The sequence below is a fragment of the Carcharodon carcharias genome, chromosome 16, assembly GCF_017639515.1.
Source record: "Carcharodon carcharias isolate sCarCar2 chromosome 16, sCarCar2.pri, whole genome shotgun sequence".
Taxonomy (NCBI): domain Eukaryota; kingdom Metazoa; phylum Chordata; class Chondrichthyes; order Lamniformes; family Lamnidae; genus Carcharodon; species Carcharodon carcharias.
Genome location: NC_054482.1, coordinates 3,680,348 through 3,699,861, shown reverse-complemented (window position 1 = coordinate 3,699,861; position 19,514 = coordinate 3,680,348). Strand labels below are relative to the sequence as shown.

Here is a 19,514-nt window from a genome sequence, read left to right as displayed (position 1 = left end):
CTAGCTTGTACCCTTTTAAAGTATATTTGTAAATAGTTCTGAGTCAATAAAGACTTATAGTTAACCTACATATGACTACAAAGACTTCTTCAGGCCTACCGAACTGTAACCAACACCTTACAACAGAGAAATAATATCAATATCAGGGGAAACTGCATCAGAGAGAGAAAGGATTAATTTATGCTTGAGGTTAGAACGGGATACGCACATCAGCAGCAAGTCTGGCAGAAGGCAGGGCCCTCCTTTTGATTGAATCATATCTTATTTCAGATTATAAAGAAGAAGTTGATATTGAAAACTTTAACTTGGCATTGGAATTGTAAACTACATGAGACAAAAGTGATTATACTTGTTCACTTGTGGCTGGTATTTTTAGGCCCTGATGGGGTGAGTGCAGAGATAACTGGCCAACCCTTGTACTAGTTTGCTGCCTCTGTACCATTCCGGGGGAACTTTACTAAAGGCAGAATTGGAGTTGGCAGGGCTACCTACCCGCAAGTGGTGGATAGTCAATTAATTATAGTCATAAGTCTATTGTAAGAGGCCGACTAGAATTCTCTACTCAGTGTGCCAGCCCCCCGAGGCATCAGGGACTAGGCTAGCTGCCTGGAGGTGGTCTCCCAACAGCAGATTGGAGGCCAGCACTCCAGGCAGGCTTTGAGGCCTTCGCAAGCTTCCATGCTTTCAGCTGCAGCCACTGTCTACCTTATGAAGGTCTTCCCCTCCACAAAGGTGGTCCAGCTGCTGAGGGCTTTTTAAAATTTTTAAAAATGTAAATATTTGGAAAAAGGGCACTTGAAAATGGAGAAGCCCTTTCCCGCTCTCTCTCTCTCACCTGAACTGCAGAATGCTGCTTCTTCAGTGTTGGAGGGCCTGCTATCGGCCCACCAACTTCAAGAGTCCGTCCGCATGTTAGGCCTACACTCTGGCCACTATTTGGCCAGTTCAGGGAAAAATTGTTGCCAGGTAATTGTTTCCCACATAGGGCAAAGTTGTGACATGCATTTGACCCCAACATCAGGACCCAGAACCAAAGGTCAAAATCCTGCCACAGAAAGTCATTAAGTATAAAAGCGTGACAGCATTTTCTTATGTCAACTTTGCAAATAACATTAGCTATGATATTGGAAACAAGTCACTATCAGGACTTATGATTTAATGCCTCATGCATACCGAACTTTAAGAAAATAAAAATAGTGATCCTGGACTTTGTAATATATTGCTTATGTGCTTTTTTTTCAATTGCCAATACAGTATCACAACTGTCTTGTCCGTATTTTAATCACCAATTGCCTTGAACCTTTTTTAAAGAATATCTACATGTATTAGGCTTTTTAAAAGCTCGATATTAAAATTTTATTTTGCAAATCTTTGCTATGGTAAAAGATCGAGATGGCAAAGACAAGCATCAATTAATTTTATAGCAGCAAATGAAGTGAGTTTGGAGAATTTAAAAGAGAATTAAAATAATTCTCCAACGTATAGAGAAAAGCAGCAGGAAACTCTCTACTGTTGTTAAGTTTCTAAAGGCTACATTTTCATTGAAAGAAATAGTAACAGAAATGTCTGCTTTTCATCATAATTTACTGCTCATGAATAAAATTGTCCACCTGCGCACTTTTAAACTTCTAAATGAAAAGTTAGTCAAACTGAATAAATCTCAAAAAATGTTCATTAACCCATGTACAGAGTTTGATTTTTTGTAAGAGCTCAGTTAAGATTTGTTAAATCCTAATTCACTTTGGAGGCCTGGGATTTCGTGGAGTTTATTACTGTCTTGTAAAGAATCAGACACAAGTGTTTACATTGCAGTTACAATAAATAATACACTATTCCTGCTTTCACCCCCAAAACCTCACTCATTACATAAAAATTCCTTTTTAGTTTGAATGGTGACTTTATCATGAAGTGTAGAACACAAGACTTGTCATTGGAGGAAAGTTGCATGATTTTCTTCTTCATTCATGGAATGTGGGCTTCATTGGCTGGGCCAACATTTATTGCCTATCTCTAATTACCCTCGAAAGGTGGTGGTGAGCTGCCATCTTGAATCTCTGCAGTCTGTGTGGTGTAGGTACACCCACAGTGTGGTTAGGGAGAAAGTTCCAGGATTTATCTATCAAAAATAAAGGAGTGGCGATAAGGTTCCAAGTCAGGATGGTATGTGGCTTGGAGGGGAGCTTGTAGATAGTGATGTCCCCATGCTCCTGTTGCCCTTGACCTTCAAGGTGGTAAAGGTTTGGGAGGTGTTGTCATTTGGGAGTTTGAGTTTTTTTGTTGTTTATGTTTGGGAGGTGCTGTTGAAGAAGGCTTGGTGAATTGCTGGAGTGAATCTCCTATGTAGTACATAGTGTTGCCACTATGTGTCGATGGTGGAGGGACTAAATGTTTATTGTGGTGGATGGGGTGTCTGTCAATTGGGCTGCTTTATCCAGGATAGTGTTGAACTTCTTGAATGTTGTTAGGGCTGCACTCATCCAGGCAAGTGGACAGTATTTCATTACTCTCCTGGCTTGTGCCTTGTGGATGGGGGAAAGGCTTTGGGAAGTCGGGAGGTGAGTAACTCACCACAAAATACACAGACCTGTTCTTTATATGGCTGATCTGTTAAGTTCCTGATTAATGGTGTCCCCCAGGAAGTTGCTGGTGGAGAATTCAGTGATGGTAATTTAATTAAATATCAAGGAGAAGTGATTATATTCTCTCTTATTGGAGTTGATCATTGCCTGGCACTTGTTACTTGCCATTGATCTCATCAAACCTAAATGTTGCCCAGGTCTTGCTGCATGTGGACAAGGACTGCTTCATTATCTGCGGAGTTGCAAATGGAACTCAAATAATGAGTGAGGGAGCACCCAATTTATGACCTTATGATGGAGTGAAGGTCAGTTATGAAGCAACGGATAGTGGTTGAGACAAGGAAACTGCCTTGAGGAAATCCTGCAGCACTTTCCTGGGGCTGAGATGATTGGTTTCCAAAAACCACAACCATCTTTGTGCTAGCAGTGACTAACCAGTGGCAAGTTTTCCACTGATTCCTATTGCCTTCAGTTTTATTAGAGCTCTTTCAAGCCATACTCTGTTAAATTGATGTCAAGGGGTAGTCACCTCTGGAATTGAGCTCTTTTGGACCAAGGCTGTCATGAAGTATGGGGCTGAGTGGTTCTGGTGGAGCCCAAACTAAGCAGTGATGAGCAGGTTTTTGGCAATCGTAAGCATCAAGTCAATGACACCTTTTGTCATGTTGCTGATGATTGAAAGTGAGCTGATGGCTGTGACAGTAGGCGATATTGGATTTGTGCTGTTCTTTATGGACAGGACATAACCTGGGCAATTTTCTACATTGTCAGGGGGTTGCAGGTGTGTAGTTATACTAAAACAGCTTGGCTACAGGTGAGGCTAGCTCTCCAATACAGATCTTCAGGACTACAGCTGGGAGGCTGCCATTGCCTTTGCTGTATTCAGCATGTTAGCCATTTCTTATTATTACATGGGGTCAGTCAAATTTCACTGAGGACTGGTTTCTGTGATGGTGAACACAGGAGCATCCTCCTCCTCCCACTAGTATTTAATTGTCCCATCACCATTCATAATTCGATATGGTACAACTGCAGAGCTTTGATCTGATCCCAGCTTTGTTCGGAACATGTTGTTTCCACTGTTTAACGTGAATGTAGTCCTGTGTTGTAACTTCACCAGGTTAGCAGCTCATTTGTATGTATGCTTGGTGCTGCTCCTGCCATGCTCTTCTACATTCCTCATTGAACCAGGGTTGGTACCCTGACTTGATAGTGATGGTAGAGTAGAGTTGCATATTGTCGTGGAATGCAGCTCTACCACTGCTGATAGCCACAGTGCCTCATGGATGCCCAGTTTGGAGCAGGTAGAACTGTTCTGAATGAATGGTGGTATTGCCACATAACACAGTAGAGGGTGCCCTCAGTGTGAAAATGGGAGTTTCTCTCCACAAGGTGTGTATGATGGCCACTCTTATTAATACTGTGATAAAAGCAAAATGCTGCAGAAGCTTTTTCTTTCAGGGTGATTGTCTTGTCACCTACCACATGTCCAGTTTGACAGATATGTCTTTCAGGACTCAACCAGCTCAGTCAGTAGTGGTGCTACCAAGCCACACTTGGTAATGGACATTGACGTCCCCCCCCCCCACCCCCCGACGAGAGTATATTCTGTGCCCTTGCTACCCTCAGTGTTTCTTTCAAATGATGTTCAACATGGAAGAGTATTGATTCATAAGTTCAGAGAAAGTGCAGGTGGTAATTGGACCGAAACATGTTTCACCTGTGACAACATGGGGTCCAGTGTCAATATTAAAAACTCCCAGGGCCACTCCCTCCCTTCAAAATATCACAGTGCTGCCCAGGGCCAGGAAGAGAGATCTTGGGCCCTGTTTTCAGGCCCTTTATTCCCCACCCTCCTTTAACCCTCCTCCTCAATCATATGTAATACTTTTTCCCCCTTTCAAGATTCACCAATCAATTCACCAAACATTCACAAAATGGTCTTAGTAAAATGATAATGTCCATTGTTGGCATCTGGTTACAAATATCATCTGGTATATATGCAGCATGGGTCATTAATATTAAGAGCTGCAATGATATAATGCAATGTTAGTTTGTGTGCACCCTGTAGGTGATCCCACAACTGTTGAACAAATCAGAGTGTACAAATTTTACTTTAACAGCATTGTTTAGTATCACTAATTTGATAGGAAAATATCCTATTAGTTGTTTATAACATTATGCACATAATAACACTAACTCAGCCCTCAATAATGTGTTCTGTAATTGCACCATATGTGCACAATGACAGTAAATTCATGTTTGGGGGAAAGATTCAATACTTGCAACCCAGTAAAACTGCACAAGATCTTTTCTATTCTGTGGAAGAAGGAAAAGACTTTCTTAGATAATATCACCACCGTCAACACTCCTTTGTCCCCCTGTCTTTGACACCTTTGGCAATCTCTTCTTTGCCTTCACCTATCACTGGCCCCCTATCAGGCTCTACCTGTCCCACCCCCCTCCACCAGCTTATATTTCACCTCATTTCTCTATTTCCTTAATTCTGATGAACAGTCAAATGGACTCGAAACGTTAACTGTATTCCTCTTCGCAGATGCTGCCAGACCTGCTGAGTTTTCCAGGTATTTTTATTTTTGCTTTTGTTAAAGACTTTCTCATGCCTGGGTGCATGAAATGTAATTATTTCATACAAGGGACGTAATTGGAGTGAAATTTTATTCTATTTTATCAGTAATCTCACAGGGTGCGATTATCAAAGAGTCACTCACCTCCTGCCTGTCCACCATCTGCAAGGCACAATCCAGGAGTTTAGTGGAATACTCTCCACTTGCTTGGATGAGTGCAGCTCCAACAACATTCGAGAGGCTTGACACCATCCAGGACAATACATCTGGCTTGATTGATACCCCATCCGCCACCTTTCATATTCACTCTCTCCATCACTGACAGCAATAGTATGTAAGGTCTACGAGCTGCACTGTAGCAACTCAACAAGATTCCTTCGACAGCGCCTTCCAAAACCATGACTTCTACCACCTAGAAGGACAAGAACAGCAGATGCATGGAGATGGCACCACCTGCTAGTTCCCCTCCAAGTTACTCACCACCCTGACATAGAAATATATTGCCGTTCCTTCACTGTCTCTCTGGGTCAAAACCCTGGAACTCTCTTCCAAACAGCACTGTAGGTGTTCCTACAACACATGGACTGCAGCAGTTCAAGATGGCAGCACATCACCATCTTCTCAAGGACAGTTGGGGATGGGCAATAAATGCTGGTTTTGCCAGTGACATCCACATCCCATAGATCATAAAAAAGACTCATGAGTAACAAAGTGGAATAATTGAAAAACATAGGTCTTCACTGTTAGTGAGAAGCATTGGAGCCCTCAAGTGTCTCTGTGTGACACAACTTTTAAGAGACAAAGACTGATTGGCTCAGAATTGTATCTGTGTTTTCTTGATCAGCAAGTCTGAAGACTCTGCTGCTTCTCACTACAATATATTTTCAGTATCTACTATGCACAACAACTTTATCATGATATTTCAATACCACAAAAAACTCATGAAAGTACCAAGATATAGTGGGATAATAGGTAAGTAGACAAAAGGAAAAAATCAAAATCAATGGAAAAGACTCTTAAGAATCATATCCAGTGTAAAACATGTTACTATGAGCCTATTATACACTCCTGGAAATTTCACCCCACAAAGCCTGCTCACAGTAAACTTCCATTTGCAACAAAGTAAAAAGAACTTCAACCATGATTCCACCCCCTGCCCTCAAGATAATTATGGATGACAAAGGCCATAAAGCCCAGCATATCCCATCCATTCCAGAATGACATACAAACATACTTATTAGGAGCAGGAGTAAGCCTTGAGCCTGCTCCGCCATTTGATAGCATCGCCTATATTATACCCAATGACTACAACTTAAAAGTACTGAATTGGCTGTTAATTGATGTGAGATATTGTGAAAGGTGCTGTATAAATGTGGGTTGTATCTTTTTCTCATTGCGCCTGCATGCAGTAGGCAAAGTGACTGCAACAATGGTGAAATTGAATGCTGATTCTCTATGAATAATTAATGACAAAGCAATCAACTGATGTTAGGAAAGTGGCTACAAAGAAATCACTACATTTACAAAACATTTCAACTCTGTAGCTAATACAACCTCACCATCCTGACTTCTCTGATGCCTACCTACAATATGCCATAAATGGCACCTGCCCTTTTATGCCAATGATACTATCCCTGGCATCTACCGGCAGCTCAGGAAAACGTGGATTGAATTGTTGATCTGAATTTTTCAGAGAAGAATGATACATAGTACAAAAATTCAATACGGCCTTAACTCAAGTACTGGATTGTTTCCCCGTGCCCCCAGAAGCTGTCATACAAATTGTACACTCTGAATTTACAATCTACCTAGGATGAACCTGGGATAGAGTGAGATTTGTAAAGCGTTTCTTTAAGCAATTTCCTAGTAGGGATTTCATTCCCAGTCTTTGCAAGAGTGATAAAATGAGTCATAGTGAGTGAACGCCCTGTTTTGCATCACTCCTGGTTTTTGGTTTCTTACATTTATTTTGACTAGGACCAAGATTCTCAAGCCTTTCAGATTGCTATTTATTTGCTGGTTTAAATTCAAAAAAGAATTTTGAGAAGTGTACAGTATTTAATTTTGTCATTCTAAACCTCAAAATTCATGTCCCACTCCACCACAGCACCCCCACCATCGCCCTGCCACACACCAACTCCCCTTCCCACCCCCCCAACCCCACCGTACACATATTGTGAAAGGTGTTGTATAAATGTGGGTTGTGTCTTTTTCTCATTACGCCTGCATGCAGTAGGCAAAGTGACTGCAACAATGGTGAAATTGAATGCTGATTCTCTATGAATAATTAATGACAAAGCAATCAACTGATGTTAGGAAAGTGGCTACAAAGAAATCACTACATTTACAAAACATTTCAACTCTGTAGCTAATACAACCTCACCATCCTGACTTCTCTGATGCCTACCTACAATATGCCATAAATGGCATCTGCCCTTTTATGCCGATGATACTATCCCTGGCATCTACAAACACAGCGTCCAATTGGCTCTAAAATGATTTTAGGGACTTAGCATTTTTCAAGCAGATATTCAAGCAAGAGCACTCTCATGACAGTAGCTGTGGATAGGAACTGCTGTTGCTGACCTTCAGGCAGCTTCATGGTTTTGTGCGGGCTTTTAAACAAAAATCAAAACCATGAGGCTGTCTGAAGGTCGGAAGGAGCAGCGCAGAAACGGTCAGTGAAACTGCCCTGAACGATTAGCTTTTTAAAAATAAAATCTGAACTGTCAGGCTGACGATTCTGAGTTTTGTTTTCAAGCTGGTCTTTCAGGGCTTGCAGCTCAATCTAGACAACATATACAACACCGGACCCAGCCCCATGTCCCGATGTTTGTCACTGTCTGTACTCCCCTCTCCCAGGCCTTGGTGCTGCCACCTCTGGTGGGAGGAGGCTGGGACACCGGCTGAAGGATATGGTCATGTGAATATGATTATGTCATTGTGTTGCTTGATTAGTCTGTGGGACAGCTCTCTTAATTTTAGCACAAGGCCCCAAATGTTGGTGGGGAGGACTTTGACGGTTGAGTGGGGCTGGGCCTGCCTTTGTTGTGTTGCTTAGATTGATGCCAGCTTGTCCATCCAGTTCTATACTTATTGCTTTTGTAGCATTTCAATATCACTGAATGGCTTGGTTAGCCATTTAAGAAAGTAGTTAAGAGTCAACCATATTGCTTTCCATCTGAAGTTGCCAGACCGAGTAAAGACAGATTTCCTTCCCTAAAGGACATTCTAGGGATCGGTTAGCTCAGGTGGTTACAGTGTGGTGCAGAATAATGCCGACAATATTAGTTCACTCCCCATCCTGGCTGAGGTAGTTCTTGGAGTCTGCATTCTTGCCTTGCCCCATTGTGATATTGTGATATAAGCCACAACATGGAATAAGGTAGCGACAACAAAGATGCTACTTGAAGAGAGAGGGAGAGGACGATAGTGAACCAGGTGGATTTTATGGCAATCTGCTAATTCCATGGTCACAATCACTGAGACTAGCTTTTTATTCCAGATTTATTTAATTAGGTATTGGATAGGCTGCCAGTGTTGATAAGACACCAGGACCAGATGGGATGCGTCCAAAGGTACTGAGGGAAGTGAGATTAGAAATTGCAGAGGCACTGATGTGCTTAGACTCGGGGATAGTGCCAGAAGACTGGGCAATTGCAGGCATTACACCTTTGTTCAAAAAAGTCGGAGCAGTCAATGCGAGAGTTACCCAGGAGTTGGAAGTGATTTTAATTCATCTAACTTTTACTGGGTATCTATTTCTGTAAAACAGTTGGAAACATCCAAAGACAGTTACTTAAATCTGAGTATTGGATGGTTCCCCGTGCAGGGTAATTGCCCCAACAAAAGTTTAAATTTCCCAGGCAATTCCCGTTTAATCCTTATGTGGGGACATCTAATGGTGGGGTTTGGGGGGTGCGGTTTGTGGGTGGGCGAGCGGGGGTTAATTAAAGAAAACCAGCATAGATTTCTTAAGGGAAAATTGTGTTTAATTAACTTCCTTGAGCTGTTCAAGAGGTAACAGAGAGGATTGATGAGGGCAATGCTGTAAATGTGGTGTTCGTGGACTTGCAAAAGGCATTTGATACAGTGCTGCACAATAGGCTTGTGAGCAAAGTTATAGCTCATGGAATAAAGGAGACAGTAGCAACATGGATACAAAACTGGCGGAGTAATAGGAAACAGTCAGTTAATGGATGTTTTTTGGACTGAGGAAGGTTTGCAGTGGAGTTCCCCAGGGGTTAATGTTGGTACCCCTGCTTTTCCTGATGTATATTAAACCTTGATGTACAGGGCACAGTTTAAAAATTTGCAGATGAGACAAAACTTGGAAGCATTGTGAATAGTGAGGAGGATAGTGTAGAACTTCCAAAGAATATAGATAAATTGGTGGGGTGGACAGGTGGCAGATAAAGTTCAATGCGGAGAAAAGTGAAGTGATTCATTTTGGCAGGAAGAGCATAGAGAGGCAATATAAGATAAAGGGACAACTCTGAAGGAGGTGCAGGAACAGAGGGATCTTGGTGTATCTGTGCATAAGGCATCTTAAGGTTTAGGATAAGGTTGGAAAATGACAGTCAATCCAGAGTAAGAATAGTCAACTGGCAGAGAGAGGACTTCAATGGGGCAAAAACGGAGCTGGGCTGGTTAGACTGGAACCAAACGCTGGTGGGAAAAACAGTAGCTGAACAACAGGCTACCTTCAAAGAGGAGATGGTTTGGGCACAGTCAAGGTATGTTCCCTCAAAAGGGAAGGGTAGGACAAACAATTCCAGAGCTCCCTGGATGACAAAGGAGGTAGAAATTAAGTTAAAGAAGAAAAAGTGTACTTAAGACATGTGTCAAGTAGCAAGTACAATTGAGAACCAAGCTGAATACAGAAGGTTCAGAAAGGATGTGAAAAAGCAAATATGAGAAGCAAAAAGGGATTATGTAAAAAGACTGGTAGCTAACACAAAAGGAAATCCCGAAGTATTCTATAAGAACATCAATAGTAAGAGGGTGGTATAAGGAGGAGTAAGACCTATTAGGGACCAAAAAGGGCATTTGCACATAGAGGCATGGCTGAGTTACTAAAGAAATACTTTGCATCTGTCTTTACCTACGAGGCAGATGCTGCCCAGACCATGGTGACAGAGGAGGAAACTACGTCACTAGAATAGTTTAAAATTGATGAGGAGGAGGCATTGGATAAGCTGTCAGTACTTAAAGTTGACAAAACACTGGGACAGGATGAGATGCATCCAAGAATATTGAAGGAAGTGAGCGTGGAAAGTGCAGAGGCACTGACAATAATCTTTCAATGTTCCCTGGATTCAGGGGATGTACTGGAGATCTGGAGAATTGCAAACATTACGCCCTTGTTCAAAAAAGGCTGTAAAGATTTGCCCTGCAATTACAGAGCAGGCAGTTTAACTTCAGTGGTGGGGAAGCTTCTAAAAACAAGTATTCGGGATAGAAGTAATAGTCACATGGAAAAATGTGGAAGAGCCAGCTTGGATTTGTTAAAGGAAAATTGAGTCTAACTTGCTGGAATTTTTTGAAGAGGTAACAGAGATGGCTGATGAGGGCAAGGTCATTGATGTGTATATGGACTTCCAAAAGGTGTTTCATACAGTGCCACTCAACAGACTTGTGAGGAAAGTTATAGGTCATGGAATAAAAGGGATAGTAGCAACTTGGACACAAAATTAGTTGAGGGATAGGAAATGGAGAATCATGGTTAATGGGTGTTTTTCGGGCTGGAATAAGGTTTGTAGTGGAGTTTCCCAGGGGTCGGTATTGGGACCGTTGCTTTTCCTGATATATACCTTAGTGTGCAGGGGACAATTTCAAAGTTTGTGGACGATACAAAACTTGGGAGAATTGTAAACTGTGAGGAGGACAGTGTGAAACTTTAAAAGAACATTGACACACCGGCAGAGTGGCAGATGGGTGACAGGTGGAGTCAAATGCAGAGAAGTGTGAGGTGATACATTTTGGTACAAAGAACATGGAGAGACAGTATAAAATAAAGGATACTATTCTAAATGGTGTGCAGGAGCAGAGGGACCTGGGTGTATATGTACATAAGTCATTAAAGGTGGCAAGACAGGTAAAGAGAGCTGTTACTAAAGCATACAGTATTCCAGACGTAAATGGTGGCATAGAGTATAAGAGCAGGGGGCTTATGATGGACTTATATAAGGCACTGGTTAGACTTCAGCTGGAGTATTGTGTACAGTTCAGGGTGCCACACTGTAGGAAGGATGTGAACGCATAGGAGAGATTATGGAAGAGGTTTATGAGAATGAGTCCAGGGATGAGACACTTCAGTTATGAGGAAAGATTGGAGAAGTAGTGACTGTTTTCCTTGGAGAGGAGTAGGCTAAGAGGAAACTTGATAGAAGCTTTCAAACTCATGAGGGGTCTGGACAGAGTAGATAGGGAGAAACTGTTACTGCTCGTAAACGGACTGAGAACCATAGGGCACAGTTTTAAAGTGTTTTGCAAATTTGAGATGAGAAAAAACTTTTCCACACAGCAGGTAGTTAGGGGTTTTAGAATGCACTGCCTGGAAGTGTGGTGGAGGCAGGTTCAGTTGAGGCATTCAGGAGGGCATTGGATGATTATTTAAATAGGAACAATATTCAGGGTTACGGAGAAAAGGCAGGAGATTGGCACTAAGTTAAAATGTTCAGAGAGCCAGTGCAGACACGATGGGCCAAATGGCCTCCTTCTACACCGTAACAATTCTGTGATTCCATGAAGTCATTGAAGGTGGCATTGAGAGTGCGGTTACTACAGCATACAATATCCTGAGCTTTATTAATAGGGGCACAGTACAAGAGCAAGGAGGTTATCCTGAACATGTATGAGACACTCATTCAGCCTCAGCTGGATTATTGTGTCCAGTCCAGGCTGCCACACTTGAGGAAAGATTTGAAGGCATTGGAGAGAATGCAGAAAAGAGTCATGAGAATGGTTCCAGGGATGAGGAACTTTAGTTATGAAGATCAATTGGAGAAAAGAAAGCTAAGAGGAGATTTGATAAAGGTACTCAAAATCATGAGGGATCTGGACAGAGTAGATAGGGAGGAACTGTTCCCACTTGTGAAAGGATTGAGAACGAGAGGGCACAGATTTAAAGTAATTGGCAAAAGAAGCAAAAGCGACATGAGTAAAAACTTTTTCATACAGTGAGTGGTTAAGGTCTGGAATGCACTGCCTGAGGGGATGGTGGAGGCAGGTTCAATCCAAGCATTCAAAACGGAGTTAGACTGTCACCTGAAAAGCAAGAACGTGCAGGGTTTTGGGGAGAAGGTGGGAGAATGGCACTAAGTAAATTGCTCATTCAGGAGAGCTGGTGCAGACATGATGAGCCAAATGGTCTCCTTTTCCATTGCAATAATTCTGTGATTCTGTGAACCACTGTGGTGCAATTTGAACTTACGTCCCCAAATCATGACTTTAAAGACATGACTGCTATGCTGCTGCTCCCTGTTTGTATCGAACCCTGTTATTTAAAGATTTATACTTTATTTTGAAGTAACATGAATAGGGATAGAAAATTGCAAAAATTGTTAGATTGCTTATTAATGTCTCCTGAATGTTTAGCCTTTCTGACTTTATATCTTTAACCAACCAATCTGAAGAATTGAGAAATTCACACAGAGATGAGAAATGTAAATTATAGTAGCAATTTCTATGTCAAATCAGGTACAGAAAGAGAAATAAAGAGAGGGAAAGAAAAATTGGATTAAGAGAGAGAGAAAGAAGATACAGAAGGAAAAGTAAAACAAAGGAAACATATTTTATATTGCCTTTAGGGACACAGCACCACACTTGCCATAGTTAATTTTCAGTACCAGAGAGGTTGACTGGGAGTAGGTAACACTTATCATATCGTTAAAAGAGTAGTTAACATGAAATGACTTGACTTAATCTTTTGTGGAGGGTTTAGCTCATACCTGTTGTACAAATACAGCAACTTTTTGGATGTAAATGTAGGGAAAATGATCAAGAAGTTTGCAGATGACACAAAAATTGGCCACGTGGTTGATAGCAAGGAGGATAGCTATAGACTGCAGGAAGATATCAATGGACTGGTCAGGCGGGCAGAAAAGTGGCAAATGGAATTCAACCCAGAGAAATGTGAGGTGATGCATTTGGGGAGGTCAATCAAGACAAAGGAATACACAATAAATAGGAGAATACTGAGAAGAGGAATTTAGGGGACCTTGGAGTAAATGCTCACAGATCCCTAAAGGTGGCAGGAAGGGTCAATAAAGTGGTTGAGAAGGCATATGGAATCCTTTCATTTAATAGCTGAGGCATAGAATAGATGAGCAAGGAGGTTATGCTGGAGCTATATTAGTTGGGCCACAACTTGAGTACTGTGTACAGAAAGGATGTAATTGCACTAGAGAAGGTACAGAGGCGATTTATGATGATGTTGCCAGGACTGAAAAATTGAAGCTATGAGGAGAGATTGGATAGGCTGGGGTTGTTCTCCTTGGAGCAGAGGAGGCTGAGGTGAAATTGGATTGAGATGTACAAAATTGTGAGGGGCCTGATAGATTGGACAAGAAGGGTCCATTTACTTTAGCAGAAAGGTCAGTGACTGGGGGACTCAGATTTAAAATGACTGGTAGAAGGGTTAGAGGAGAGATAACGGAAATTTTTTGTCACCCAGAGGGTTGTAGGGATCTGGAATTCACTGTCTGAAAGGGTAGTAGAGGCAGAAGCCCTCAGCTCATTTAAAAAGGCATCTGGTTTTGCATCTCATGTTCTGTAACCTGCAGGACTGGAAATGCTGGAAAGCGGGATTAGGCTGGGTGGGTCATTTTTCAGCCCAGTGGAGACATGCTGGGCCAAGTGGCTTCTTTGCATGCTGTAAACTTTCTGTGATTCTATGATACACAGCATTCAGTGCATTTCAATGGTGAGGATGGTGTGCTGCTTTCACGAAGCTAAATGTCAAACAGCAACTTTTGGATATCCACAATATCCATCTGCCCCTTGCCTGAAGATGCTGTTTCATTTACACGTAAAAGATCTTAAGTCCAGTAGGCTGTCTGTTATTTTCACCCACTGGCTGGAATTGCCCCAGATTTGCACGGTGTAGTAGTGGGCGGGAAAAAGAACGTTTTACCCGTCAGCTGCAAGAGCAATTTCTAATACCATATCATCCTAATCCCACCTCATTAATCATGTGTTCCCAGGAAACATGCCATTTCGATGGTGGGCAGGCTTTCATTTGCCTGCCCCACAGTCACCTCACTGCTTCCTCACGCAGAGTGCCGTATTTGAAGTGCAACCGTGCGCACAGCTTTGTGCTTCCAGCCCAGGGCTGCTGCACAGAAGACTTGTCCCCGAAATGCAAGAGGACTGCAGTCCCCCAATTCAGTGATGCACTCCGGAACTCATTTTGGATGTCTTGGAAGCCTACCATGATCCCCCCCCCGCCCCCCGCCACACCCCGTTCTGGCCACAGAAGGTCCAGTAATCTCACCACTTCGGCAATGCCAGTGGTGATCAGTGCCAATGCTGTACAGAAGAGGTTGTCCATCCAATGCAGATAGAGGATGAATGATCTCATCTGTGCCACAAGGGTAAGGAACCATCTCCTCACTATAAACTCACAGACTCACAAGTCCATCACACATTCACTGGCATCTCATTCGGCATCTCATTCAATGCTAGGTTGAGGGATACTGCCACCCATTCTCTCACACTTGCCCTCACATCTCCATCTGGCTTCATCTCCTCTGGAGACTCCCTCCTCAGTCCTCACCATCTTGGAGCTACTTGCACAGATCAACTTCTGCCCCCCCACACACCCTAGGATACCCCCCTTCCCCAGTACAGCCCTCACCCTGCAGCCTCTTTCCTTACCTGAGGCCATTTCCCCCCTTCCCCTATCAAGCCCTGGCTCTGCAGCCATTGAAAAGTCACCCCCCACCTTAAGGCTGGTCTGGTAGGTAAAAACCTGCCCGTGAGCCCCCCTAAAAGTGATGTGGTGCTGCTTGTGAAGCCTGGCACTGATGACGGCAAATACTGCCCAAAATGAGGTTGGCAAACAAACCTCAAAGTCCCGAGCGAAGTGCAGCTCGCCAGGTACACGTCACTAATGTACAGTTTTGAAATATGTCAATGTGTCCGGATGATCCAACATTAGGGGATGATTCAGGTGAACTGGACTTTGATGATATGCGGATATATTACAATGAAGTTCCTGACATCCGAGGGCAGGAACTGCAGCCCACCATTGACGGGCAGAGCAGACAATTGCAAACTGGTTTCACGATGTCGTGAAACTGATTTTTGGTCTTCTGACCATATTGTCCACTCACAACTCAGGCAGAGAAAGTGCCCCCAGTGTCTTTTCCAATGGTGCTTTGAAGGAATGCAGGGCTTCTGGTGAATAATGGAATATTGACTATCCAAAGGTCGAAGTGCTAAAACTTAGAATAATGACAAAAAGCAAGAGTTACCCATTCTGATAATTATATGATTAGTCATCTCTTCTCACTATCTGTTTTTGAAAAGCCTATTTTGATCTACGTTAGAGCAAAAAAGATAAAGCTATAATTCCTACTCTCTGTAAAATCTACAGTACAAGAACTCTACCATGTCTTTTCAAATCTGGAAAATCAGCTTTAGTTTTATGGGTTACTTTTTCTGGCTTGCAAACTATAAAATGAGTTTGTCAAATCCTTCTCTGACAATTAACTGACTTGTTACAAGTTCTAAAATTATCCAGTGGTTCCCTTGAACTGGAGACACCCCATAATGACACAAGCTCATAATTAGAGATTTTCGAAAGTCATTGCTAACAATTAATTGGTAGCATCTGAGCCTGATTCAGCAAGACTGTGTGACATTACAGCACTGTTGTCAATACTTAATTATCATTGCTGCTCTAATAATCATCTATTCCTAGACATCTAAATTTTTGTTTAAAATGAGGCAATTATTTACTAATGTATGTGCATACATGTTTCCTTCTGCCTGTGTCTACTTAACCAATCAGACTGAATAATTGAGAAACTAACAGCACAAGGATTGAAAAGGAAGTGCTAGTTTGAACGCGTAAATTCAATGTCAAATTAGATATGCAGGAATTTAAAATGTTGTGTTCATGTTATTATGACACAGCCATGGGTAAATGCTGAGTTGTTCAAATCCCAAAGGGAAACTTGAAACAACTGTCACAACTTGTTTTGCAATTTGTATAAATTTCGAGATGTGTGCCTTGAATTCAGTAGCAATAAGACCAAGTTTTTACAAAAGTATATTAAATGTTTATTAACAAGATAAATGACTTTAAACAAATACATAGATCTACAAATTACTACTATGATAACTTCTAAATCCCCTACTTAATCTGACTCCCAGTTACACTTTTGTTAAGGCAACAGTAAGAGACAGATTTTAAAAGACCCAGGCAAGGTGACACACAGTACCCTGAACTAGTCGAATTCAAAGTGAGTTTTCTTAACTTCAGTTCTTTGAAGACAGCAGCCTGAGGCATAGATGCTGAAGGCTTTTCACGCTTGTTAAAAATGCCTACCCTTATGCTCCTTTATACATAATTTCCTCTTTAAATGCAAATTCCCATTGTTTCACTATGTCTTTGGACTTTATCTTTCTGATAATAGAAGTCTGTCATAGCACTAAGTTTTCCCAGTAATCTTTGGGAAAAAATAAGCACTGTTTCAAAACTTCACCTGGCTGGATTACAGATTTCACCCCTCCTTTGAAAACAATCTAGTGTGGTTTATTTAAGAATGCAAATGTCCTTTTACACCTTACATTCTAAACTTCCCCCATATTTGCCATGTTTACATCAAAGCATTCAGACCAGCTGCTTTTAATCCAATTAATTTACAGACACACACACATACACACATATAAACACAGATATCACTATTTCACAATAAATTCCAATAACATTGAGAATTATTATGTCTTCCTGACAATGTCCTTATCGATACAAAGCCCTACACTCCTATCATCCTTCTCTAACCAAAACCGGTAAGCTCCTCTTGCTTCACAAAATGGATTTTAAGATCCTTGTACTTAGATCTAAGATTTTCCATGGCATTGCATCATCCTACCTCTGCAGTCTCCCCCAGTCAGTCTGTCATCATTAATCTATTCCATGATCCTTCAGCTTTTCTGTTCTCTATCAGTGACTTTTTTTTCAGCCATTACATCCCTACCCACTGAAATCCTCAGCCTAATCCCTTTGTTTGTCTCCTCTCTCTTGGTATTTAACTAATTAAGCACCCATCTCACTTATTGGGCCTTTGGCTACACCCACTAACTCCTTCTTTGTTTCCCAGCTGTTCTCTGCTTCACTTCCTGTAAAATGTTTTGAGATGTATTCCTTTTCCTGAGGAGTGCAATAGAAATGTAAGTTAGAATGAATTCAGTGTTCTGATAATTATGGGGCAGGATTTTACAGTCAGCATGTGGGGGTGGGCCCGACACCCTGATGCGTAAAATGGCACACGATGACATCGGGCGTGCGTCCCGACATCACCGCTCAGTCCCGCGATATTTCATTCGGCAGGCGCACACCAGAGTCGGCTATGCACCTGCCGAAATGTAAACAGCCTATTAAGGTCATCCATGAGCGGGATGAGGTTTCTTAAAGCTTTTATAAAATAAACTTTTAAAATTTCATAAATATAAAACATGTCACGTCTCCATGTGACACGGTCACATGAGAGGGGGACATGTTTGAATAAATTTTTAAACCTTTTATTGAATAATTTGAAAAGCCCTTCAATCTCCCTGAGGCAGCTCCGTGTCTCAGGGGGATTGAAGCGCTCTTTCGTACGCGTGTGCGTAAGGGCGCTGGCACCGACTCTCCCTCCTCCCCCCACCCCCCCCCACCGCGCACAGATAGCGCTGTGCTACCGCTCGTGTCTTATGCTGGGTGGGCCTTAATTGGCCCGCCTGTGTAAAATGGCAGCACGGAGTCGATTGCGGGTGGCGATCGGCTCCACGACTGCTCGCTCCCACTGAGCTCGCCCGCCGCCTGAAAAATTCAGGCCTATAATCACAGAAGGAAAGGCGAACTTGGATGTTTCAGCGTAGTTAGCACCAACATCTATAAGTCTGAACTCCCCATTGTTCAGTAAGCTGGAATTGAATCTAAAATTCGCCTGCTTAACTGTTCAAAGGCCTGGATTTTGCACTGCCCGGCTGGTGAGTCTGAAGGAAGGGGCCTGGTAAAATTCAGCGGGTAGTCTTCCCGATGCTGACCCACCTGCCCCCAACCTGTTTGAAATCTTACAGGGGAGAGGGGAGGAGTCGGGTGGCCCGCCCACCCTTGCGTGCGCTGAGGCCCTTCAGTGGCCAGTTAGTGGAGACTCAAGGACCTCATCCCCCTGCCGCTGGTACTGTACCTGTGTGGGCCCATGGCATGTGGGAAGCCGAGCAGCTTTAGCTATGCCAAATATCAGGCAAGGCAAGGGCAAACCTCCTCCTTTGCAGGCTCCTTGAGCCTAACGGAGGCACACCACCCCCCCCCACCCCCGCATGTTCATTCTGCCCATCTAACCCTGCCCCTTGAACCCGGTCCCTCACCCACCCCCTCACTGAGAGCCCTGACCCTGGACTTCTCTGGACACCTCAGTGTGTTGGAACTGCATGTAGTCCCAGCAGTGGCCAGCACTTCTAGATGGCGCTGCTGGATGGCAGAGCTGCCAGCCACTGGATCCGACAAGACGATTGGCCGACAGCTCTCTAAGGCGGGTCCTCCTCCTGAGAAAGGAACTTAAAGCGAGTAACGCTGCTCCCAACTTTAAGTTTCTCTGAGGCAGCCATTGGATCATTGGGCAGGCTCCCCCTTGACCTTTTAGCCATGGGGGTGGGGACAGTAGCACCCTGTAAAATCCAGCCCCTTGCTTCTCATTCAATTTTCGCTATTTGTTGATGAATAAAACGTTCAAGGAAATGTTAAAAACCATTATTCAGTAGTAATTTTGTAAAGCCATAAACATCACTGAGGATGTTTCTGATGGATATCTGGCTGCCTAAGCTCTATTATTAATGTTCCTACAATCCAGTTTACGGGCCCTGTTCATTTGGCATTATCCATTGAACCTGCTTGTTAATAATTTGATTACACCACAGCCAGCAGGTCCAATTACATATTTCATCAGTAGTATAGAAATGGAAATAAGGAATCAGATCAACTAATATCAGAGACATCATTGTAAATTGCACTCTAAATATTATTTTGAATATTTTTATAAAATGTGCTCCAATCAAACAGTGTTTGGTGGGGGAATGTCAATTCAACTTACATCTAATTGTTTTAAAAAAACCAGGAAAAGTAATAGCAACT

The 19,514-nt window shown here is 42.6% G+C and overlaps 1 protein-coding gene across 3 annotated transcripts in view; it reads left to right on the top strand.

The window, feature by feature from the left end:
• The window catches only part of kcnt2 (potassium channel, subfamily T, member 2), a 789,028-nt gene that overhangs the window by 597,686 nt on the left and 171,828 nt on the right, over positions 1 to 19,514 (top strand). The window contains exon 24 of one of the 3 annotated variants that reach the window (XM_041208210.1): positions 11,244 to 11,264. The exons of the other annotated variants lie outside the window; for them this stretch is intronic. Within the exon in view, the coding sequence (XP_041064144.1) occupies positions 11,244 to 11,264 (21 nt within the window). The remainder of the gene's footprint in view (positions 1 to 11,243; positions 11,265 to 19,514) is intronic. 3 annotated transcript variants of the gene reach the window in all.